This window comes from Microcaecilia unicolor, chromosome 4 (assembly GCF_901765095.1).
Source record: "Microcaecilia unicolor chromosome 4, aMicUni1.1, whole genome shotgun sequence".
Taxonomy (NCBI): domain Eukaryota; kingdom Metazoa; phylum Chordata; class Amphibia; order Gymnophiona; family Siphonopidae; genus Microcaecilia; species Microcaecilia unicolor.
Window position 1 is genome coordinate 247675350 of NC_044034.1, and position 25516 is coordinate 247700865.

At 44.4% G+C, this 25516-nt stretch overlaps 1 protein-coding gene across 1 annotated transcript in view; it reads right to left on the minus strand.

Moving 5' to 3' along the window:
* UBE3A (ubiquitin protein ligase E3A) overlaps positions 1 to 25516 on the minus strand; it is a 201939-nt gene that overhangs the window by 13134 nt on the left and 163289 nt on the right. Inside the window, 2 exon segments of the mRNA XM_030201384.1 lie at positions 20115 to 20188; positions 20281 to 20436. Of these exon segments, the coding sequence (XP_030057244.1) occupies positions 20115 to 20188; positions 20281 to 20436 (230 nt within the window).

Consider the following 25516-nt stretch of genomic DNA (forward strand, 5'->3'; position numbering starts at 1 on the left):
GGTATTCTAATACAAAGGTAGTTCCAAAGTAAAAAAATAAATAAAATAAAATAAATTGCCTAATTGGAAGGCACATCCATCTTTCTATCTGTAACCCCGTTTCAGCAGCTAAACAGAAGACAAATATGTAGAAAGGAGTACTGCAAGAGTAGGGGAAAGAGAAGTAGTAATTTAAAGGGAAGGTTTTAAAATATGGTAAGTTTTCACATCCCAATTAGTGGAATGTTTACAGGTAAAATCTCAGGAAAATGAAGGTTACTTTTTACTTCGTTTATCACACTCCAGGAGCTCAGGAAAGGAACATAATAAAAGCTATGCAAAGTCACACCAAGACGACAACTGGTATAAAGGTTAGCACTATTCTTTGTGCCACCTTTTAAGAGCAGAAATGAAATAAAAGAAGCCTGCAGCTTATTTACCATTAAGATCAAGCACATAACCACACAGCCTTAAAAGAAAACAAAAGAAAATGTTCAGCAGTTCAGAACCTTCAAAACTGAATTTATATTCTAGGATTGCAGGGGCTTCACTTCCCCTGTCACAGAATAAGTCTCTTTACAGCAGCTTTTAGTGCTTTAACGGATAATGCTGCAGTGCTCTCAAATGAGTTTTAGCCCAGGAGGCCACCTGTGTGTCAGCTATTACATATCTACAAGATGCTGGAATTGCTCTGTCAACTATCCCTGTACCAACAAATGGCAGATCTTTTCATCAGGGCAGGGATCCTGTCCTTTGGATGTCTAACCATTCCTGAGAAAATCCAGAATTTTAGCTCCAAATATTAGATGATTTCTGAGGGAATTAGAACAGGTTGATTTCTAGTTAATAATTTAGCTATGGGTCTGAAGACCTCTTCTGTCTAGGTTTTCTAGAAGATACTCACCTCTCAATTACTCGATTCAGAGAAGACATCACTGAAATTAAATCCCAAGTTTCTCAAACACAGGCACAGATAGACTCTCTATCCATGAGATGTGAAGCAAATTCTAATGAGATTTCTTCATTGTGAAGTAAATCAAAAGAAATTACTATGCTAAAAAAAACTTTGAAAATCTCAACAACAGAATAAGAACAAATAATACTTGGTATCAAAGAAGGTGCGGAGGGCTCGGATCCTATCAAGTTTCTGGAAAGTCTCTTACCCACAATGCTCGATATAAACTTCAACCCACCATTAGAAATTGAACAGGCGGGCACACTGAGTTCCCTCCGGCAGGCCTGCTTAGCAATGACATCCTCGCCCGACAGTTTTGAAGATTCTCCGATATCCTCAAGCACTTGCTATTCTGCAAAAGGCTAAGCTGAAATCTCCTATTTTCCATGAGGGTTTGAAAATTTTAATATTTCCGGATCTCAGCAAAACCACAGTCCATCGCAGAATACAATTCCTTGCTACGCAGGATCGTCTGAAATCTCTCAGCGTTCAATCAGGCCTCATGTATCCAGCTCGCATGCAGGTTACCTTGCATAGCTCAACCCGCTCCTTTGTTGAACCAGAAGATTTGAAACTCTATCTGAACAACTTCTGATAATTTGCAAATTCTCAGGTTTTAAGTAATTTTAATACAAGTTCCATTTTTTGACTGTTTTCAATCTTCAATATTAGAAAGGTATATTATATATCTAGATTACAAAATGATGTAATGTTCACACTAAACGCTCATCATTTTATCCTATATTACAATTATCGCTTCTTGCTCAATATAATTTGTCTGCTTCATAACAACTTTATTGATTGCTCTCTGCAAAATATCCTGTTCTCCTTTTGAGCCTCCTCATTCTATCTGCCTCACTTCACCCACGTTTGATATATTGTATTGGCATTGCTTTATTTATTTATTACATTTGTATCCCGCATTTTCCCACCTATTTGTAGGCTCAATGTGGCTTACATAGTACCGGAGAGGAGTTTGCAGACTCCGGTGTAAACAAATACAAAGTGATATTGCGGTAAGATAAAGTTCATGTGGCACAGCCACATTAGGGAATTGTGCTGTGTTATGTCCATTACGTACTTTAATTTTGTTGTGTTGCAGAGATCAGGCATTTATGTTGGATTGGTAGGGTATGCCTTTTTAAACAGGTTAGTTTTTAGTTTTTTTTCTGGAAGTTTAGGTGGTCGTAAGTAGGTTTTAAGGCTTTTGGTAATGCGTTCCACATTATGTGTGCTTATGTAGGAGAAACTGGATGCGTAAGTTGATTTGTATTTGAGGCCTTTGCAGCTTGGGTAGTGCAGATTTAGGTACACTCGTGTTGATTCGGTGTTTCTAGTTGGTAGGTTGATCAGGTCTGTCATGTATCCCGGGGCTTCATCGTAGATAGTTTTGTGAACCACAGGGCAGATTTTGAAAGCAATGCGTTCTTTGATTGGGAGCCAGTGTAGTTTTTCACGGAGGGGTTTTGCGCTTTCAAATCGCATTTTTCCAAAGATAAGTCTAGCTGCCGTGTTTTGAGCGGTCTGAAGTTTCTTTAGTGTTTGTTCTTTGCATCCCACATAAATTCCACTGCAGTAGTCTAAATGGTTTAGTACCATTGATTGTATCAGGTTGCAAAATGCTTCCCTCGGGAAGAACTGTTTCACGCGTTTCAGTTTCCACATTGAGTGGAACATTTTCTTTGTTTGTGGATGTCACCTGGTTCTCTAGTGTTTGGTTGCGGTCCAATGTAACACCGAGGATTTTCAGGCTGTCTGAGATAGGGACAGTGTAATCTGTGGTGTTGATGTGGGATTGTCCTTGCTGTGTTGGGATGAGAGGATAAGACAGTGTGTTTTTTCTTCGTTGAGTTTTAGTTGAAAAGCATTTGCCCAAGAGTCCATGATGTTCAAGCTGATCTTGATTTCATTAGTGATTTCTGTCAGTTTAGATTTGTAAGGAATATATATTGTGACATTGTCTGCATAGATGAAGGGGTTAAGGCCTTGGTTGGATAAGGACTTGGCTAGTGGGGTCATCATTAGGTTGAAGAGGATCGGTGATAGCAGTGATCCTTGTGGTACTCCGCTTTCCATGGTGATGATTGAGTTTGATTTTACTTGATATGTTCTTGTGGTTAGGAAACCCTTGATCCAGCTAAGTATGTTTCCACCAATCCTGAACTTATCTAGTACTCTTATTAATATATTGTGGTTTACCATGTTGAATGCAATAGACATGTCAAATTGGAGAAGGAGGATATTTTTGCCTATTGCTATTTCTTGCTTGAATTTGGCTAGGAGAGTGAGTAGTACTGTTTCTGTGCTGTGGAGGGGGCGAAAACCTGACTGTGATTCGTGTAATATTGAGAATTTGTTTACATATTCTGTAAGTTGTTTGGTAATCATGCTTTCCATCAGTTTGACTGACAACGGGATGGATGCTACTGGACGGTAGTTAGTGATTTCATTTGTTTTTTTCTTGGTGTCTTTTGGTATCAGGGTGAGTAATTGCAAGACTAGGCATCCAGATCGCAGAAACAATTTAATATGGACAAGTGCAAAATAATGCATAGAGGAAAGAATAAACCAAACTATAGCTATGCGATGCTAAGCTCCACATTAGGAGTCACTACTCAGGAAAAGGATTTAAACATAATTATAGACAATACACAGAAATTCTCTGAATATTAGGAATTATGAAGAAAGGAATGGAAAATTAAATAAATAAAACTATCATAATGCCTTTGTATTACTGCATGATGTGGCAGCAACTTGAGTACTGTGCATAATTCTGGTTGCTGAATCTCAAAAAATAAAAAAAAAAGATATAGTTGAATTTGAAAAGTTACAAAGAAGGGTGACCAAAACGCAAAGGTGACTGAATAACTTCCCTGTGATAAAAGGCTGAACAGGATAAGGCTCTTCAGCTTGCAGAATAGATGGCTGAGGGGAGATATGAAAGAGGTCTATGAAAACACAAGTGGAGTGGAATGGGTAATTGCAAATCAGTCGTTTACCTTTTCAGAAAGTACAAAGACTAGGGGGTCATGACATGAAGTTACCAATAACTACATTTAGAACTGGAGAAAATATTTTTTTAAATCAATTGCACAGTAAAGCTCTGAAATTCGTTTTCAGAAGTTGTGGTAAAAGCAGTTATTAACAAACAACAGCTAACAGCTTAGCATAAACTCATGGACCGTTTCACAAGTACCACTCACACCGCTGACAACATGGCTTGCTTGTATCTTCACTGGTCCATAGGGTTCAACCATCACTATATGTGTTCTTAAATATACTTTAAATGTCTTGACTATATTTTCTCCAATCCACTAAATGCAAATACATTTTACTCAAAAAAGAAAACTACTATCACGCTTATCTCCAAAAGGAAACATTTATTTGCATTTAATGGATTGGAGAAAAATATAATCAAGACATTTAAAGTACATTTAGGAACACATATAATGATGGTTGAACCCTAAGGATCGCTAAGAAGGCAGTGAACCACACAGTAAGAGTCAATGGTGATGTCTGAAACGAATTAACACTGCGGTCCATGGGTTTATGCAAGCTGTTGGCTGTTATTTGTTGTTAATGGGTGCTGGGCAACATAAGAATACAAAATTGAGGCCTCCACTCTATTGATATAATCATTAACTCTAAAGTGATGTATGTACAGTGGGGGAAATAAGTATTTGATCCCTTGCTGACTTTGTAAGTTTGCCCACTGACAAAGGCATGAGCAGCCCATAATTGAAGGGTAGGTTATTGGTAACAGTGAGAGATAGCACATCACAAATTAAATCCGGAAAATCACATTGTGGAAAGTATATGAATTTATTTGCATTCTGCAGAGGGAAATAAGTATTTGATCCCTCTGGCAAACAAGACCTAATACTTGGTGGCAAAACCCTTGTTGGCAAGCACAGCGGTCAGACGTCTTCTGTAGTTGATGATGAGGTTTGCACACATGTCAGGAGGAATTTTGGTCCACTCCTCTTTGCAGATCATCTCTAAATCATTAAGAGTTCTGGGCTGTCGCTTGGCAACTCGCAGCTTCAGCTCCCTCCATAAGTTTTCAATGGGATTAAGGTCTGGTGACTGGCTAGGCCACTCCATGACCCTAATGTGCTTCTTCCTGAGCCACTCCTTTGTTGCCTTGGCTGTATGTTTTGGGTCATTGTCGTGCTGGAAGACCCAGCCACGACCCATTTTTAAGGCCCTGGCGGAGGGAAGGAGGTTGTCACTCAGAATTGTACGGTACATGGCCCCATCCATTCTCCCATTGATGCGGTGAAGTAGTCCTGTGCCCTTAGCAGAGAAACACCCTCAAAACATAACATTTCCACCTCCATGCTTGACAGTGGGGACGGTGTTCTTTGGGTCATAGGCAGCATTTCTCTTCCTCCAAACACGGCGAGTTGAGTTCATGCCAAAGAGCTCAATTTTTGTCTCATCTGACCACAGCACCTTCTCCCAATCACTCTCGGCATCATCCAGGTGTTCACTGGCAAACTTCAGACGGGCCGTCACATGTGCCTTCCGGAGCAGGGGGACCTTGCGGGCACTGCAGGATTGCAATCCGTTATGTCGTAATGTGTTACCAATGGTTTTCGTGGTGACAGTGGTCCCAGCTGCCTTGAGATCATTGACAAGTTCCCCCCTTGTAGTTGTAGGCTGATTTCTAACCTTCCTCATGATCAAGGATACCCCACGAGGTGAGATTTTGCGTGGAGCCCCAGATCTTTGTCGATTGACAGTCATTTTGTACTTCTTCCATTTTCTTACTATGGCACCAACAGTTGTCTCCTTCTCGCCCAGCGTCTTACTGATGGTTTTGTAGCCCATTCCAGCCTTGTGCAGGTGTATGATCTTGTCCCTGACATCCTTAGACAGCTCCTTGCTCTTGGCCATTTTGTAGAGGTTAGAGTCTGACTGATTCACTGAGTCTGTGGACAGGTGTCTTTCATACAGGTGACCATTGCCGACAGCTGTCTGTCATGCAGGTAACGAGTTGATTTGGAGCATCTACCTGGTCTGTAGGGGCCAGATCTCTTACTGGTTGGTGGGGGATCAAATACTTATTTCCCTCTGCAGAATGCAAATAAATTCATATACTTTCCACAATGTGATTTTCCGGATTTAATTTGTGATGTGCTATCTCTCACTGTTACCAATAACCTACCCTTCAATTATGGGCTGCTCATGTCTTTGTCAGTGGGCAAACTTACAAAATCAGCAAGGGATCAAATACTTATTTCCCCCACTGTATTAAAAGTAGTTAGCGCTGCTAGATATAAAATAGGTTTGAACAAATTCCTGAGGGAAAGGTCCATAAAGCCACTTTACATTCCTGTAGTAGGTGTTCTTCTGGACAGCAAGATACAACTTCTCACTGATGGGTGTCTTCACCTATGGAACCCTGCACAAGAAAAAGCTTCTCCAGCTTTTACATTTGCTAGAAGCTTTTGAGAAACCTCACTATGCACATTTGTGTCCTGCCTCAGTTTTTGTTAAAGCTTACAATTGACTACAACTCCTAGAAGATGCAGGTTGTTATGTGAGGACTTGTCATGGAGAAAATCTGCAATAGGTAAGTAACTGGGTTTTCTCCAAGAAAAAGCAAGATATCAAGTCCTCACAGATGGGATTCCCTAGCCACAGGTTACCTTGTACAGAAAAAGGAGAAAATAAACTGGCAGAAACCAACATTTTTTTGGTGCACTGTTAGCATGGATTTAGCGACTGGCTGCAGAACCTCACAAAATGTGGCACACGCAGGTTACGTGGAGTGACATAATCGAACGCGAATGCCTATCTCCATGGGCGTCTATCTCCGAGAAAGGGTACGTGAAGGGGCGGGGCAAACCGTATTTTGGAAAAAAATGGGCGTCCATCTTTTTTCTGATACTACGGTTTGTGCCAGCCAAATGCATCGGATTTGTGTGGATTTGAGCTGGGCGGTATCGTTTTTCAGCGATAATGGAAACCGAAGGCGCCCAGCTCAAAAACGACCAAATCCAAGGCATTGGGTCGTGGGAGGGGCCAGAATTCACAGTGCACTGGTCCCTCTCACATGCCAGGACACCAACCGGGCACCCTAGGGGCACTTGTAACAATTAAAAAACTAAAGTTAACTACCTCTGAAGTCCATAGCTCCCTTCCCTTGGGTGCTGAGCCCCCAAAACCCACTCCCCACAACTCTACACCATTACCATAGCACTTAAGGGGGGCACCTCGATGTGGGTACAGTGGGTTCTGGGGCGGTTTTGAGCGCTCCCATTTACCACCACAAGTGTGACAGGTAGGGGGGGATGGGCCTGGGTCCACCTGCCTGAAGTCCACTGCACCCACTAACAACTGCTCCAGGGACCTGCATACTGCTGTGGGTGGGAGGGGGTTAGTGACCACTGGGGGAGTCAGGGGTGGTCATCCCCAATTCCCTCCGGTGGTCATCTGGTCATTTAGGGCACTTTTTTGGGACTTGTTCGTGGAAAAAAAAGGGTCCAAAAAAAAGTGACCCAAATTCGTGCTAAAAATGCCTTTCTTTTTTCGATTATTGGCCGAGGACGCCCACCTCTCCTCGGCTGATAAACACACCCCAGTCCCGCCTTCACCACGCCTCCGACGCGCCCCCGTCAACTTTGGCCGTTTCTGCGACAGATTGCAGTTGAAGACGCCCAAAATCGGCTTTCGATTATACCGATTTGGGCGCCCACAGGAGAAAGACGCCCATCTCCCGATTCGGGTTGAAATATGGGTCTTTCTCATTCGAAAATAAGGCGGACAGTAACATAGTAAATAATGACAGATAAAGACCTGAACGGTCCATCCAGTCTGCCCAACAAGATAAACTCATTTTACATGGAAAGTATAGTTGCAGGTAAAAGTCAAAGCACTTTATTTATGGGCCTGGAGAGGATGCAGTTGGATTCAAATCCCTAGATTCTGGACTTGCCAAACCTACTGTTGCATCAAAAGTCACCTATCTATGGACAATAGTGGGATGTGAAAGCATGGACAGATGTTCATGTTGCAGCTTTGCATATTTCCTCTGTGGAGGCTGCTCTCGTGGACTACTGATGCAGCCATAGCTCTGAAATTATGAGTTTTGACATGATTCTTAAGAGTCAAAATAGATGGGGCATAAGTGAAGGGAAGTCTATTAGCCAACCTGTTAAAGTGTGTGCAATTTCAGGTTTTCTGGGGTCAAAAGAAAGAGAAGGCTGGGCACATTTTATAAAGGCTTTAGTCTGATCCATGTAGAAGGCTAAGACTCATTTGCAACACAATGTGCTCAAGGCACTTTATCCTTTTGGGGTATGGAAGCCATAGAAAATATATAGAGTAAAATCAAGGCAGAAATCCAACACTACTCTAGAAAGAAATTTTAGATGGATGTGCAGAATTATTGCAAGGAACCTCAGTCACTAGACCCTAGAACTTATTACCCCTGTATGCTCAAGTCACTGCCACCAAAATCAATACCTTCCAGTTGAGATCACAGATACCTAGTGGCTCAAAAGGAATTTTCACCAGTTGGGTTAAAACACTGAAGTCCCGAGACATTGTGGGTGGCTTCATTGGGCGGGGGGGGGGGGGGGGGGGGGGGGGGGGGGGGGGGGGGGGGGGGGGGGGGGGGGGGGGGGGAGGGGGGAAGAGTTCAATAGAAGCAATCCCCATATAAAATGAACTAGAGGCTGTACAAAGATGGGTTTATCTTCTATATAGTGGTTGTGCCAACTGCACTAAGGTGAAATTTAACAGTTGGTTTTTAAAACGGACTCAGATAAATGTAACAGGTTTTCAAGCAGCTTTTGTATGGAACAGGAAGAGAGATCTAAGGCCTTTGTCACACCAGATGGTTCAACTCTTCCATTTAAAACCAAAGACCTTTTAGTGAGGTCTCATCTATGAGCCAGAATTACTTGTGATACAATGTCAGGCAGACTCAAGAAAGTCGAGGTTACACTCTCAGCATCCAAGTTGTGAGGGCAAGGAACGACGTTGTGGTGTAGCAGTCCCCAAGCCTGAGCGATCAATGTAGCAGAATTTCCTGTTTTATGGGTCTTCTTACAGAAAAGCACCAAATAAAATGGGAACCTCACACTCTTGTGGGCAAGAGATATGTAAGAACCATTGTTCCCTGATTCTGTCAAAGTTTCAGTAGAGTCTTCATTATTAGGGGAATTGAAGGATGTGTGTACAGTACAGAAGACACTCTCCCCAAGCCAGGAGGAAGACATCCAAGGATAGTCTGCCACATGTGCACTATCCTTGACCAGAACTGAGATTTTCTTGTTCTGGGGAGTGAAGAACAGATTTTAGTTTTTAGGGTGTGCCCTACCGTTGAGAAATTATTTGAGGCACTAGAAGACACTTGTGTGGAAGTATTGCATTCAGTTTCACAAGGTATTTATGTATTTAACCCGCTCTACAGGTTACAAATGTAAATACATAATCATATAAACACTTACATAAATCAAAATGTAAATTACAAAATATAAAACCCAATTATCTGCAATACCTCACAATAAAAAGTACAGTAAACAAAGAGGAACCTAAAAGATCTGAACCTATTTAACAACCAAGTTTTAATAGATCTGCGAAACTCCAAAAAATGATCAGTATTCCTAATGGATAAAAGAAGACTGTTTCATAGAAACAGCAAGGAACAGGAACAGGCATGCTTATGAGTGTATACAACTTTGAAAAGATTTGTAGAAGGAAGGAAAAAGCTCCTCTCACTGGAGAATGTAAAACATGACAAGGTACATAAAAAGTAAAAGCCAAAACTAGAACCTTAAAACAACGCTTCTAATAGATAACCAGTATAATGATGACAAGATAGGAGAAATATGACAGAATTTTGGAGAGTTAGTCAAAAGACGAGCAGCAGCATTTTGGACTCATAATCTCTTTAAACTTTAGGTAGGCAAGCCTGCAAACAGCGCATTGCAGTAATCTATACGAGGGATTACAAAAGCAAACACCAGTTGGGCAAAATCAGAAACACAAAAATAAAACCAAATAGATTTCAACTGACTGAGATAGTAAAAAGAGGAGCTAACCACACGAAAAATGTGCATCTCAAAAGATGAGGGTTATCCCATGAGAGATAGTCAAGTTTCTCCCTGCCTACTAACACAATGCATGCTAACTTGATTGCCCATTTGCAATAGGATTATTTTGTAGGCCAACCAATCTCTGAAAGCTTTTAGAGTATTCCATACGGTCCTAACTCCAGGAAATATATTTAGAAACATTTTTCCTTGGAAGACCATATTCCCAGACTGTGAATTCCATCTACATGGGCTTCCTAGTCCAGTTTAAATGCATCTGTGTTGAGCAATATTTGAAATGGAGAAATATGGAAGGGTAGTCCTTTGGCCAGACTGAATTTGTTCATCCACTACAACAGAGTCCTGTAGAGGTTTGGTGACTTACGACTATGTCCCAGAGTTTTTGAAAGGCTCGAGACTACTGCATGCTCAAAGTCCATTTGGACTGTTTTATTTTGAGACATGCCAAGGGAGTTAACGTATACTGTTGATGCCATGTGGTCCAATACCCTCAGCATGGCCCACTAACTCATCTGTATTCTTCTCACTGTGGATATCAGTAAGAAAATCCTTTCCTGTAAGAGAAAGGTATAACCTGAGTCATTTGTAGTACAACTCCTATGAATTCCAATTGACTTCACAGGCTTAACTGAGATCTGGGATAATTTATGACATCTCTAGCGAGTTCAGCACCTGGACATGGCTGTGGTTATGGATTCCAGGAACTCCTTCCTCAGATGTGCTCTTGATCAGTCAATCACTGAGACAGGGAAACTATGTGTTTCTCTACATACACTGCTACTCTAGCAAGACAGTTTGCAAAACTTGATGAGCTAATAAGAGACCACAGGACAAAACACAATTATGACCGAGAAACGTTTGGTTGATTTGGATGTATCTTTATGTGAACGTAGGCATCCTTTAAGTTCAGATAATATAACCAATTTCCTTTTTAAAGGTAGAAGAGGGTGCTTAATAAAACTGTCTTAAACTTTTCTCAAAACAGAAATCTTTCAAGGCCCTTGGATCTAGGATGGAATGGTATCCTCCAGTCTTCTTTGTGACCAGGAAATACTTTGAGTAAAATCCCTGCCCTCTTTCCATGTCACAGGGTTTGATCACATTAGCCTTAAAGAGGGAAGAGAGCTCTCTGATACTGCCTGATGTGGAGAATTTGACCAGGCTACTCTCAGTGGAAATTTCAAATAGATGAAGTCAGTATCCAGATGGACAATTTTTAGAACTCAACGGTCAGAGGTGATAAGGAGCCAACAGTCTGCAAAAGAATTACAGTCTCCCTCCTACTGGAAGCTTGTCCAGCAAGGCTACTAACACATTGGTAATATTTCTTATGGCGATAGTAAAAACCCAGACCCTGGTTTTGGCTGCAGAGTCAGCTGGGTCTTTGTGGACCTTCTGCTATCTCTGATGAGAGCAAGACCCATGTTCAATCAGAGAGGAATGGAAAAGAGTAGTATACCAATGCCTATGAGAATAAAATAATCTCTTCTGTCCTCTGATCTGGAACCTCCTAGAGGAGGATGGTCTTGCTGCACTGGGTACACCTTTCAAAGCTGCTGGGCTCTTTTTCCTGGGACATGTCACTGAAAGACAGTTGCAGCAAAACAAATTATTTGAGGACTACAGTTTGAGTCAATTGGATCATCCAAGACTCATGAAATGGGCTACTATGAAAGAAGAAATAAAACAAAAGGTGATCAGAAAACCTATTAAAGGAACTATGAGGGACATCAAACACCCACACAGTAGCGGCGGTATTCAAATGAATTTGAGAGAAATAAATTAAAATTCTAACAAGGAGCATCAGTGACACAACTGATCAGCTTTGCGGAAAAAATGAAGACTGGGGTGATCCCCACAGGGCAATAGCAGATGGGAAGTGACATATATGCATGGTGAGGCTTCTCAAAAGTTCCTAGAAAATGTATAAGCTAAGAAGCTTTGTTCCATGCTGGGCTTTGTTAGTGATGCCATCCATCTGTGAGTATTTAATATTTTACTTGTATACACAGTCACAGACTATTCCTGAGGATAAGCAGCACAAAAACATCTATTTTATGGAATCCTGTCAGGTACTTGTGACCTGGACTGGCTACAGTTGGAAATGGGATACTGTGCTTCATAGATCTTTGGTCTGACACATTCAAGCTTTTTACTTCCTTGACAAGCTTTTCAGCCTTGGTTCTTTAATAAGTTTAGAACAGGTCAGAGAAACTGAAGAGAAGAAAGCAATATATCGATGAAAAACCATTAATTTGAATTTTTTCCCCAGAGCCTCTGGAACATTTTAAGTACAGTAAAATAATAGGCACCAAGCAAATGGTGATACTAGTAAATTTATTAGATATTGCCAGGATCAGAAATAATGTTCCTCAAAACTGTGTACTTAAATAAAGCGAATGCTACATACCTGTAGAAGGTATTCTCCGAGGACAGCAGGCTGATTGTTCTCACTGATGGGGTGACGTCCACGGCAGCCCCTCCAATCGGAAACTTCACTAGCAAAGTCCTTTGCTAGCCCTCGCGCGCCCGCGCGCACCGCGCATGCGCGGCCGTCTTCCCGCCCGAAACCGGCTCGAGCCGGCCAGTCCAGTATGTAGCAAGACAATACACTTCAAGGGAAGACACAACTCCAAAGGGGAGGCGGGCGGGTTTGTGAGAACAATCAGCCTGCTGTCCTCGGAGAATACCTTCTACAGGTATGTAGCATTCGCTTTCTCCGAGGACAAGCAGGCTGCTTGTTCTCACTGATGGGGTATCCCTAGCCCCCAGGCTCACTCAAAACAACAACATTGGTCAATTGGGCCTCGCAATGGCGAGGACATAACTGAGATTGACCTAAAAAATTTACCAACTAACTGAGAGTGTAGCCTGGAACAGAACAAACAGGGCCCTCGGGGGGTGGAGTTGGATCCTAAAGCCCAAACAGGTTCTGAAGAACTGACTGCCCGAACCGACTGTCACGTCGGGTATCCTGCTGCAGGCAGTAATGAGATGTGAATGTGTGGACAGATGACCACGTCGCAGCTTTGCAAATTTCCTCCATGGTGGCTGACTTCAAGTGGGCTACCGACGCAGCCATGGCTCTAACATTATGAGCCGTGACATGACCCTCAAGAGCCAGCCCAGCCTGGGCGTAAGTGAAGGAAATGCAATCTGCTAGCCAATTGGATATGGTGCGTTTCCCTACAGCCACTCCCCTCTTGTTGGGATCAAAAGAAACAAACAATTGGGCGGACTGTCTGTGGGGCTGTGTCCGCTCCAGATAGAAGGCCAATGCTCTCTTGCAGTCCAATGTGTGCAGCTGACGTTCAGCAGGGCAGGAATGAGGACGGGGAAAGAATGTTGGCAAGACAATTGACTGGTTCAGATGGAACTCCGACACAACCTTTGGCAGAAACTTAGGGTGAGTGCGGAGGACTACTCTGTTGTGATGAAATTTGGTGTAAGGGGCCTGGGCTACCAGGGCCTGAAGCTCACTGACTCTACGAGCCGAGGTAACTGCCACCAAGAAAATGACCTTCCAGGTCAAGTACTTCGGATGGCAGGAATTCAGTGGCTCGAAAGGAGGTTTCATCAGCTGGGTGAGAACGACATTGAGATCCCATGACACTGTAGGAGGCTTGACAGGGGGCTTTGACAAAAGCAAACCTCTCATGAAGCGAACAACTAAAGGCTGTCCTGAGATCGGCTTACCTTCCACTTGGTAATGGTATGCACTGATTGCACTAAGGTGAACCCTTACGGAGTTGGTCTTCAGACCAGACTCAGACAAGTGGAGAAGGTATTCAAGCAGGGTCTGTGTAGGACAAGAGCGAGGATCTAGGGCCTTGCTGTCACACCAGACGGCAAACCTCCTCCAATGAAAGAAGTAACTTCTCTTAGTGGAGTCTTTCCTGGAAGCAAGCAAGATGCGGGAGACACCCTCTGGCAGACCCAAAGAGGCAAAGTCTACGCCCTCAACATCCAGGCCGTGAGAGCCAGGGACTGGAGGTTGGGATGCAGAAGAGCCCCTTCGTCCTGCGTGATGAGGGTCGGAAAACACTCCAATCTCCACGGTTCTTCGGAGGATAACTCCAGAAGAAGAGGGAACCAGATCTGACGCGGCCAAAAGGGAGCAATCAGAATCATGGTGCCTCGGTCTTGCTTGAGTTTCAACAAAGTCTTCCCCACCAGAGGAATGGGAGGATAAGCATACAGCAGACCTTCCCCCCAATCCAGGAGGAAGGCATCCGACGCCAGTCTGCCGTGGGCCTGAAGCCTGGAACAGAACTGAGGGACCTTGTGGTTCACTTGAGATGCGAAGAGATCCACCAGGGGGGTGCCCCACGCCTGGAAGATCTGTCGCACCACACGGGAATTGAGCGACCACTCGTGAGGTTGCATAATCCTGCTCAACCTGTCGGCCAGACTGTTGTTTATGCCTGCCAGATATGTGGCTTGGAGCACCATGCCTTGACGGCGAGCCCAGAGCCACATGCTGACGGCTTCCTGACACAGGGGGCGAGATCCGGTGCCCCCCTGCTTGTTGACATAGTACATGGCAACCTGATTGTCTGTCTGAATTTGGATAATTTGGTGGGACAGCCGATCTCTGAAAGCCTTCAGAGCGTTCCAGATCGCTCGCAACTCCAGAAGATTGATCTGCAGATCGCTTTCTTGGAGGGACCACCTTCCTTGGGTGTGAAGCCCATCGACATGAGCTCCCCATCCCAGGAGAGACGCATCCGTGGTCAGCACTTTTTGAGGCTGAGGAATTTGGAAGGGACGTCCCAGAGTCAAATTGGAGCAAATCGTCCACCAATACAGGGATTCGAGAAAACTCGTGGACAGGTGGATCACGTCCTCTAGACCCCCGGCGGCATGATACCACTGGGAGGCTAGGGTCCATTGAGCAGATCTCATGTGAAGGCGGGCCATGGGAGTCACATGAACTGTGGAGGCCATGTGGCCCAGCAATCTCAACATCCGCCGAGCTGTGATCTGCTGGGACGCTCGCACCCGCGAGACGAGGGACAACAAGTTGTTGGCCCTCGCCTCTGGGAGATAGGCGCGAGCCGTCCGAGAATCCAGCAGGGCTCCGATGAATTCGAGTTTCTGCACTGGGAGAAGATGGGACTTTGGGTAATTTATTACAAACCCCAGTAGCTCCAGGAGGCGAATAGTCATCTGCATGGACTGCAGGGCTCCTGCCTCGGATGTGTTCTTCACCAGCCAATCGTCGAGATATGGGAACACGTGCACCCCCAGCCTGCGAAGCGCCGCTGCTACCACAGCTAGGCACTTTGTGAACACCCTGGGCGCAGAGGCGAGCCCAAAGGGTAGCACACAGTACTGGAAGTGGCGTGTGCCCAGCTGAAATCGCAGATACTGTCTGTGAGCTGGCAGTATCGGGATGTGTGTGTAGGCATCCTTCAAGTCCAGAGAGCATAGCCAATCGTTTTGCTGAATCATGGGGAGAAGGGTGCCCAGGGAAAGCATCCTGAACTTTTCTTTTACGAGATATTTGTTCAGGGCCCTTAGGTCTAGGATGGGACGCATCCCCCCTGTTTTCTTTTCCACAAGGAAGTACCTGGAATAGAACCCCAGCCCTTCTTGCCCGGATGGCACGGGCTCGACCGCATTGGCGCTGAGAAGGGCGGAGAGTTCCTCTGCAAGTACCTGCTTGTGCTGGAAGCTGTAGGACTGAGCTCCCGGTGGACAATTTGGAGGTTTTAAAGCCAAATTGAGAGTGTATCCTTGCCGGACTATTTGGAGAACCCACTGATCGGAGGTTATGAGAGGCCACCTTTGGTGAAAAGCTTTCAACCTCCCTTCGACAGGCAGGTCGCCCGGCACTGACACTTGGATGTCGGCTATGCTCTGCTGGAGCCAGTCAAAAGCTCGCCCCTTGCTTTTGCTGGGGAGCCGCGGGGCCTTGCTGAGTCGCACGCTGCTGACGAGAGCGAGCGCGCTGGGGCTTAGCCTGGGCCGCAGGCTGTCGGGAAGGAGGATTGTACCTACGCTTGCCAGAAGTATAGGGAACAGTCTTCCTTCCCCCGAAAAATCGTCTACCTGTAGAGGTAGAAGCTGAAGGCTGCCGGCGGGCGAACTTGTCGAATGCGGTGTCCCGCTGGTGGAGAGACTCTACCACCTGCTCGACTTTTTCGCCAAAAATGTTATCCGCACGGCAAGGCGAGTCCGCAATCCGCTGCTGGATTCTATTCTCCAGGTCGGCGGCACGCAGCCATGAGAGCCTGCGCATCACCACACCTTGAGCAGCGGCCCTGGACGCAACATCAAAAGTGTCATAAACTCCTCTGGCCAGGAATTTTCTGACGCCTTCAGCTGCCTGACCACCTCCTGAAAAGGCTTGGCTTGCTCAGGGGGAAGAGCATCAACCAAGCCCGCCAACTGCCGCACATTATTCCGCATGTGTATGCTCGTGTAGAGCTGGTAAGACTGGATCTTGGACACGAGCATAGAGGAATGGTAGGCCTTCCTCCCAAAGGAGTCTAAGGTTCTAGCGTCCTTGCCCGGGGGCGCCGAAGCATGTTCCCTAGAACTCTTAGCCTTCTTTAGGGCCAAATCCACAACTCCAGAGTCATGAGGCAACTGAGTGCGCATCAGCTCTGGGTCCCCATGGATCCGGTACTGGGACTCGATCTTCTTGGGAATGTGGGGATTAGTTAATGGCTTGGTCCAGTTCGCAAGCAATGTCTTCTTCAGGACATGGTGCAAGGGAACAGTGGACGCTTCCTTAGGTGGAGAAGGATAGTCCAGGAGCTCAAACATTTCAGCCCTGGGCTCGTCCTCCACAACCACCGGGAAGGGGATGGCCGTAGACATCTCCCGGACAAAGGAGGCAAAAGACAGACTCTCGGGAGGAGAAAGCTGTCTCTCAGGAGAGGGAGTGGGATCAGACGGAAGACCCTCAGACTCCTCGTCAGAGAAATATCTGGGATCTTCCTCTTCCTCCCACGAGGCCTCACCCTCGGTGTCAGACACAAGTTCACGGACCTGTGTCTGCAACCTCGCCCTGCTCGACTCCGTGGAACCCCGTCCACGATGGGGGCGTCGAGAGGTAGACTCCCTCGCCCGCATCGGCGAAGCTCCCTCCGCCGACGTAGTCGGGGAGCCTTCCTGGGAGGTGGCCGCGGTCGGTACCGCACGCGGTACCGACGTCGGGGACCTCAACCTGGGCGATGGGCCAGCCGGCGCCACGCTCGACGGTACCGGTGGCGCAAGCACCGCCGGTACCGGAGGGGTAGGGCGCAACAGCTCTCCCAGAATCTCTGGGAGAACGGCCCGGAGGCTCTCGTTTAGAGCGGCTGCAGAGAAAGGCTGAGAGGTCGATGCAGGCGTCGACGTCAGTACCTGTTCCGGGCGTGGAGGCTGTTCCGGGCTGTCCAGAGCGGAGCGCATCGACACCTCCTGAACAGAGGGTGAGCGGTCCTCTCGGTGCCGATGCCTGCTGGGTGCCGAATCCCTCGGCGACCCAGAGCTCTCGGTGCCGACACGGGGAGGAGACCGGTGTCGATGCTTCTTCGATTTCTTCCGAAGCATGTCACCGGAGCTCCCCGGCACCGATGAGGAGGACGTCGAATCCATCCGTCGCTTCCTCGGGGCCGAGACTGAAGAAGGTCGATCTCGGGGGGGCTGTACCGCAGGAGCCCTCAGGGTAGGAGGAGACCCACCCGAGGGCTCACCGCCACCAGCAGGGGAATGGACAGCCCTCACCTGCACTCCACCCGATGCACCACCGTCCGACGACATCAGCAGACGAGGTCCTGGTACCACCGACGTCGATGCAGCTATCCGATGTCTCGGCGCCGATGCAGAGGCCCGATGCCTCGATGCACTCGATGCAGGGGCGGCCGAGGAAGATGGTCTGGACGCTGACGACGTCGATGCACTCGAAGATCCCGGTGCCGATGCCGACGAAGAGCCCGAGAACAACACGTTCCACTGGGCTAGTCTCGCTACCTGAGTCCGCCTTTGAAGCAGGGAACACAGACTGCAGTTCTGAGGGCGGTGCTCGGCCCCCAGACACTGAAGACACGAAGAGTGTCGATCAGTGAGCGAGATAACCCGGGCGCACTGGGTGCACTTCTTGAAGCCGCTGGAAGGCTTCGATGTCATGGGCGGAAAAATCACGCCGGCGAAATCAAAAGCCGAAATGGCGAAATTTGAAGCACCAAATTTAGAGGGAGAAAAAATCTCGACCGAGGCCGAAAAGAGGCCTACCCCGACGACGAAAGAAAACTTACCGGGGCAAAAAAGCTGGAAGTACGGGGAGGATTTACACGAAACCCGGCGGGGGGTTTCCGGAGCACTTCCCGACTAGGACAAAGCTTTCCCGAAGGAAAAAACACGTCAAAACAAATTGGACGCGCGAGGTCGACTTTCCGGGGCTCGACACGGCGAAAACACGACCGTACCGAGTGCGGACAAAAGAAGACTGGCCGGCTCGAGCCGGTTTCGGGCGGGAAGACGGCCGCGCATGCGCGGTGCGCGCGGGCGCGCGAGGGCTAGCAAAGGACTTTGCTAGTGAAGTTTCCGATTGGAGGGGCTGCCGTGGACGTCACCCCATCAGTGAGAACAAGCAGCCTGCTTGTCCTCGGAGAATAATGTCTACACTACAGAAGTTTAGACATGCTGCATGAATAAGCATACAAGACTGACAATCTCAATAACTTACCTTTGGGTTTATAGAAAGTGGTTTTTCGAATACAATTAAAAGTCTCTCTAGATTTTTGATCTAATATTAACAAACAGCACAAGGCTGTTTTTTATGGGTTGTAATATGTGACACATGGAGATCCATTATAAGCAGGATTACTGGAAAATAAGTTTGACTAAAAACATAAAACAGATTCTCTTCATTTGAAAGAAAGGACAAAAATGGAGCTTTCCTCTCAGAGAAGATTTGACTGTACTTTATTTAAAGGTTTGGCTTGAGATTCTGGGAAGTATTACTTTTGCTTTTATGATTCACCTTTATTGAGGCCACAGTCTTTTGAATCATTCTTTTGGAAGTATACAATTGTATGCACTGATGAGTACCTTCCTGAAGTTTTCAGGTGGAATTTACTTTTTTTTCCGCTTCTCAATTTATAACTGGACTCTGCACTGAATTTGAACTAGGATAGATGACTATGAGGGATTGATTTACTTATCTGATGATCCCCTATTATGTAGGAAAGTCCCTAAAGTTCTCAAAAATGACACGTTTATAGCCACATTTAAGTTTACAACCCTATTATGTGGCTTTAGTACCATAGTTTTTAGCAGAACTAGAAAAAATGTACACACAGCTTCTTTTTTTGAAAAGATACATTATATAAACCAGGCTTGTCCAAGTTCAGTCTAAGGGTTGCAAACAAGCCAGGTTTTCAAGATATCCCTAATGAACATGCATGAGAACGATTTGCATGCCTACTACATCATTTGTATGCAGATCCCTCCCTTGTATATTGTACTCCTGGGGGAATTCTTCACACCTGTGCAGTGCAGAATTCTACTCAGTGGTGGCATTAGATCTCGGCCACCCCTCTCCTGCAGATGTCGTGCGGCAGGATAAGTAAGTAAACCACCGGGGGGTCTCGCGGTACAAATAAACAGGTGGGTCTAAGCTGGCAGAAGGGGAGGAAGTGACCCGATGATTAGTGGCTCACTTCCTCCTCTTGCAGTATGATCTCTATGGGGGAGGGGGAGCCAGCTCCAGGAGTACAATGAAGGAGGGGGGGGGCAGCAAAGTTGAGTGTGCCATTGGAGAGGGTGGGGAAAGCTGGAGCTTGAAGAGGGAAACAGGAGAATTTCAGGCCTTAGGATGGGGAAATTCTTTGCAAAAAGGCTACAAATAAATATCACAGAGGTTGAGAATTTTCAAAACTTTTGTGCAGAATTCCCACAGGAGTAATATTCATTAGGGATATCCTGAAAACCTGGTCTGCTTACAGCCCTCAAGGAGAGGACTGAACTTGGAAAAGTCTGATACAAACTATTTGGTTTTTTTTTTACCTCTTCCAACACGCAGTTTTTTTTTTAAGCATAAGTGAATTAGAAATAAACACATATTTCGGCCAGATGCAGCAGAAGTGTTTTTCTATGACAAATAAGCTCATCCTTACCTAATAATATGTGAATCTCTGGTATAGCCACCATCATATTCTGTTGTTTCTTCTAATGCTTGAAAGTCTAGATTCTTTAAATAGAAATAAAACATTTTCACATCTCCCACAATAAATCCTTTGGCATCATACATTAATGGTTATTTTTCCAATGAATTAATCTTACCCTACTTCCACAGATAAGCAGTTCAATTTCCTCTGGCCTAAATAAATACTTCAGAGGGGATTCATTGGTTACCATGTGGAAACCCCTTCGAAAGGCCTTAAACTGCTTTTCTACTGATTTGTTGAGAATGTACTCCGCATATAGACTGACAAATTCCTACAGAAAACAAACCCCCACAAAAACAAGGAACATAAAGTAAGTGCAAACAGGAACTTTCATGAGACATTAAAACACTTCAATAGGTGGTAGTTAATGAAATCTAGTATTCAAAAACAATGTGGTACTTTTTTAACAATAAATATCATTCCTACAACTTTAAAAGCAAAGTGGCTTAGGAAAAACAGACACAATGCTTTCACTTTTGCCATTAAAAATGTAGTGTTAATTTAAAACTCTGCTACATCCTCCTACCTTTAAATGACAGCTGGTTTACAAAAAGAGCAGATGTATACAAAGCATTCTATGGCCATGCTTTAAAATGTTAATAATATCACAAGTTGCTTGGGGTGAGAACCTTAAACATTCAGATTAAAGTAAATACTCATAAAGGTACTCTCATTTAATATGGCAGTTGTAATAGCGATGAAACTACCAACGAATTGTGATGAGGAAAAGGCCTCGAGAAACCCCGTGACACTATAAAACATAAAGGTCACTCGGGGTTGGACTCTCTCATCATGGGCCAGAAAAACCTCATCAGACCAATTTCAACAAGCTTTAAACACTTAGCTTGGTTGGAAGTGAATCTCTGTGTTCTCATCTGTCTCTTAGTCCGTGATCAACGATAGCCAGCGTTACGAATTCTGCTTCAGGATCACTAGACAATTCGCACTTCTTTCTATTGGCGAGCGAAGTGTGAATTGTCTAGGATCCTGAAGCAGAATTCGAAATGCTGGCTATTATTGATCACGGACTAAGAGACAGATGAGAACACAGAGATTCACTTCCAACCAAGCTAAGTGTGTTTAAAGTTTAAAGCTTGTTGAAATTGGTCTGATGAGGTTTTTCTGGCCCATGATGAGAGAGTCCAACCCCGAGTGACCTTTATGTTTTATAGTGTCACGGGGTTTCTCGAGGCCTTTTCCTCATCACAATTCGTTGGTAGTTTCATCGCTATTACAACTGCCGTATTAAATGAGAGTACCTTTATGAGTATTTACTTTAATCTACATGCTTTAAAATGAGCAGGGGTCAACCTATTCTGTGCATAAACACTCAAATAATTTGCAGGGAAACATGAGCACTCTTTAAATAATATAAACATTTTTTTGGAAGTCTTGTATCTGTGCTCCTGAAGACCTTAAATTACTAGTTTTAAAAAGGATAGAATACTTCAAGCACACAAATCTTTCTGGGGTCCTTTTACCAAGCTGCAGGGAAAAGGGCCCTGTGCGGTGGGGGGATGTTTTTTCTGTGTGCCAGGGTCCTTTTTACCGTAGCAGGTAAAAAATCCTCCAGCACACATGGCCATGCGGTAAGTGCTCTTATCGAATGTCCATGCGGCAGGGAGCATGGTATATTTACTGACATTTACTGAAAATCGCCCTGGAGCACCTGTTCTTGTAAAGGTTTTGCAATATGGCCTAACCAGGAAATAAAAATGGTTTGCAAGCAGTTTTACTAAGGAACCAAAATATGATTTCATTAGAAAATAGTTTATAGACCCAGCTAATTTTCATAGTCCAACAGGTGGTAGGGAGTAAATGAAACCTGTGGTAAGAATAAACAGAACATGTGGTTATGAGAACATTGATGTGGCAAATAAGCATGATCCTGATGACCCTTATAGGTGAAATTTCAGTAAAAGTTAGATTAAGTAATTTCCAGTAACTAATTGCTAAATTGCTGAATTGTAGAAAATCACAAATGCTGAGATAAGGTATTTTGATAATGATGATCTTTGATAACTAAGTAAAATAAGTAATTAACAGAAATAGCCTGCCATGAGTGACAAAGCGCGGGGTACAAATGTAACAAAAAAAAATATGAATGACGTAAATGCATGTGATTTGAAGGGTATATAACTGACAGCCTAAATCATTAAAGATTACATAAGTAATACTGTGAATTTGCGCTTTGCGACCAGATTACCACTCTCTATGAGAAAAAGCTTATGGACTATGCTGATTGATTTATTCTGACTTGCTGTACTGAAAAGAAACTGAAATAATCATATACCAAGTGTACCCCTGATTGGTAAGTCTAAATAAACTGCTTATTCTCATATTCCTTACAGCCTTGCTACTGTATAGACTTGTGTTTAGTTACCTAGAAGGAGGGCAGACAGGTTGGAGTAATATCAAAGAGTAAGCGGTAAGCCGCCAGTCTATAAAAGGACCCCTCAATGAGTCAGGATGAGTAGCTAGTGCTTAATAATCATATGTGGGTGTGTATGTATAACTTCAGATTTTTAAATTATATACAAGGATCCAATTTACTGCATTTCTCTTCCAGCAATTTTTTTCAAAAAGGGGATTGCATTTGCCTACTTACCGAGATTCACCATAACATAAAATCCTAGCTATAATTTGGCACTGCAGTTTTTCCCTCATCTCCCAAATCCAATCTGCTGCTGGAGCTATCACGTCTTCCTTCCTTCTCAGACACCAAACTACTGCTATGGTCATTTCCATCCACCTCTTTCCCACCCACAGTCTGCAGAAATAGCTGCTTATTCCTGCTGAAACCCACATATGACATGGCAGCCAATAATTTTGCATTTTGCCAGCAAATGTTGGTAATTTTAAATGTTTTGTGAGTTATAGCACAACACAGTAAAATTGGGTCCCTGGATTTACAGATTTAGGGGCCCTTTTACTAAGCTGTGTAGGCACCTACGCACGCCAAATTTGAGTTACTGCCCAGTTACCACATGGCCCTTGTGGTAATTTCAATTTTGGCACATCTTCTACATACGTCTGAAAAATATTTTTTATTTTCTGACAAGCGGCAGCTACGCGCATCAAGTGGAATTTGACGTGCGCAGACCATTACAGCCTGGTTACTGTGTGAGACCTTACCGCTAGGTCAATGGCTTGCGGTAAGGTCTCAGACCCAAAATGGATGCCTCCTTTCAACCTCAATTCATGTTCTCTCGTTCTAGTGCCTTCTCGTCTCTGGAAAAGGTTTGTTTGCGGATTAATACCTTTCAAATATTTGAACGTTTGTATCATATTACTCCAAGGTATACATGTTCAGGTCAGTAAGTCTCTCCTCATATGTCCTGCAACGCAAATTCCATACCATTTTTGTTGCTTTTCTCTGAACCACTTCAAGTCTTTTTATATCCTTAGTAAGATGGGAACAGCTTCTGGCCGGTTAAAGTGTTTTATTGCTTAACCGTGGCTATTCAGAGGGAGATAACCACAGTTATTCAGTGGGAGATAACAGGTTAACACCTAGCCACTAACAGACTATATCGTGCAACAGACAATTAGATGCAGATATTCAGCGCCAAACCAGCTACGTTTAGCAGTTAAAATAGGTTGCATTAATGAAGACCTACCTTTAATCGCTAAGCACTTAACTGGTTAGTGCTGAATAACCGGTTAAGTTGCTGTGGTCAAAAATGAAACCAGGTATTCAATGCTGGTCACCAGAAACAGACCAGCACTGAATATTCAGGTTTAATGCCAGTGGAAAAGTGCTGCCCGTTGCTGGCCGAATATCGGGGTAAAAGTTTTTAAAAGCTGATAAGGAAGAAGAGGAGCAAGAAGATAAGCAGGGTTTCCTATGTAATAGGCTCAATGAGCCTAAACTAAAATTTTAAACTTAATACGAAACAGGATGGGCAACCTCTTCAATTCAAACTATAAGGCCTCCCTAGTGGAATCTCTCCTAGAAGCCAGTAACACCTGCGAAATACTGTCAGGCAAGTTTAATAATCTATAGTTACCCTCTCAACATCCTAGCAGTGAGGGCAAGGAATTCAATGTTGTGGTGCAAGAGTTCCCTGAGCTTGTGTGATCAGTGATGGGGAATTCCTCAGTTTTATGGGATTACTTATGGAAAGTTCCAGAAGAGGGAATCACATTTGCCTTGGCCAGAGGAAGGTGATAAGAATCATGGTTCCCTATTACTATCCGAGTTCCTGGAGTTTTTGAAATGAGAGCTATGGGAGAATATGCATATAGAAAGCACCCCCCCCCCCATCCAATTTAGAAGAAAGGCAACCAATGCTAATTTGTTATGTCCTTATCCAGGAAAAGAACTGAGGTACCGTTATGCTGATTGTCTGTTACTGAGCTTTCCTTCTACAAAGCATTTAAAGCGAAAAGGTTTTTATGAGTATTCCTTTTTCTATCAATCAATCAGCAGAAATATGGAATTTTACACCTAGTAAAATATAAGTACTCATTATTTTCTATTTCACAAACAATATACTTCGCAGACATATTTATTCGGTAAATATCTTATATAATTGGGCTCTTATTAGATTATCTAGTTTTTTTTAATGTGATGGAATTTTCGTGATCCTACATTATTGATTGGCTTCTATATGTTACCTTACTCTGAACCATGTTTTGGGGATAAAGCGGGTTATAAAAATATTAAGGTAAAGTGCTTTCTTGTTCTGAGAAGTGACCAAAAAGATTTAATGAGGGAGTGCCCTACTATTGAAATATCCTTTGATCCACCTCCTCAACCAAGCACCATTCATTTGGTGAAGTATAAGGATTCAGTTGGTCTGCCAGGAGCTGCTCTACCCTGTCAAGTAAGTGGTCCTGAGCATCTTTTCTTGAAAAATAGTCCAGTTCCATATGGACAGTCTCACACCACAGTAAACAGGATCCTGCTCCTCCTTGCCTGTTGAAGAAATACATGACTACCTGGCTGTCTATAGCAATATAATTTTGTTGGCTAACCTATCTCAGTGTTCCAAATTACTCTCAATTCCAAGTCATTTATCTGGTGTCCTGGGGAGACAAATGTGAAGCACATCTACATGGGCTCCCCAACCAGTTTGGATGCATCTCCATGACTGGTATTTTGGAATTTGGAAGGGGATGGGGGAAGCGCCAAACAGATTTAGAAAAGAGAAGTTTTGTCTAACAACCAAATGACTGCAGAAGACGGACAACTTTGTCCATCACAGCTACGCTGCCCAAATAGGACGCACGAATGGGCCAGTTGTGGAAAAACAGGTGAACTTTGATTCCCTGATGCTGAATGAAGGCTGCCACCACAACCATAACCTTGGTAAACATTCTAGGTGCTGTGGCGAGACCAAAGGGCA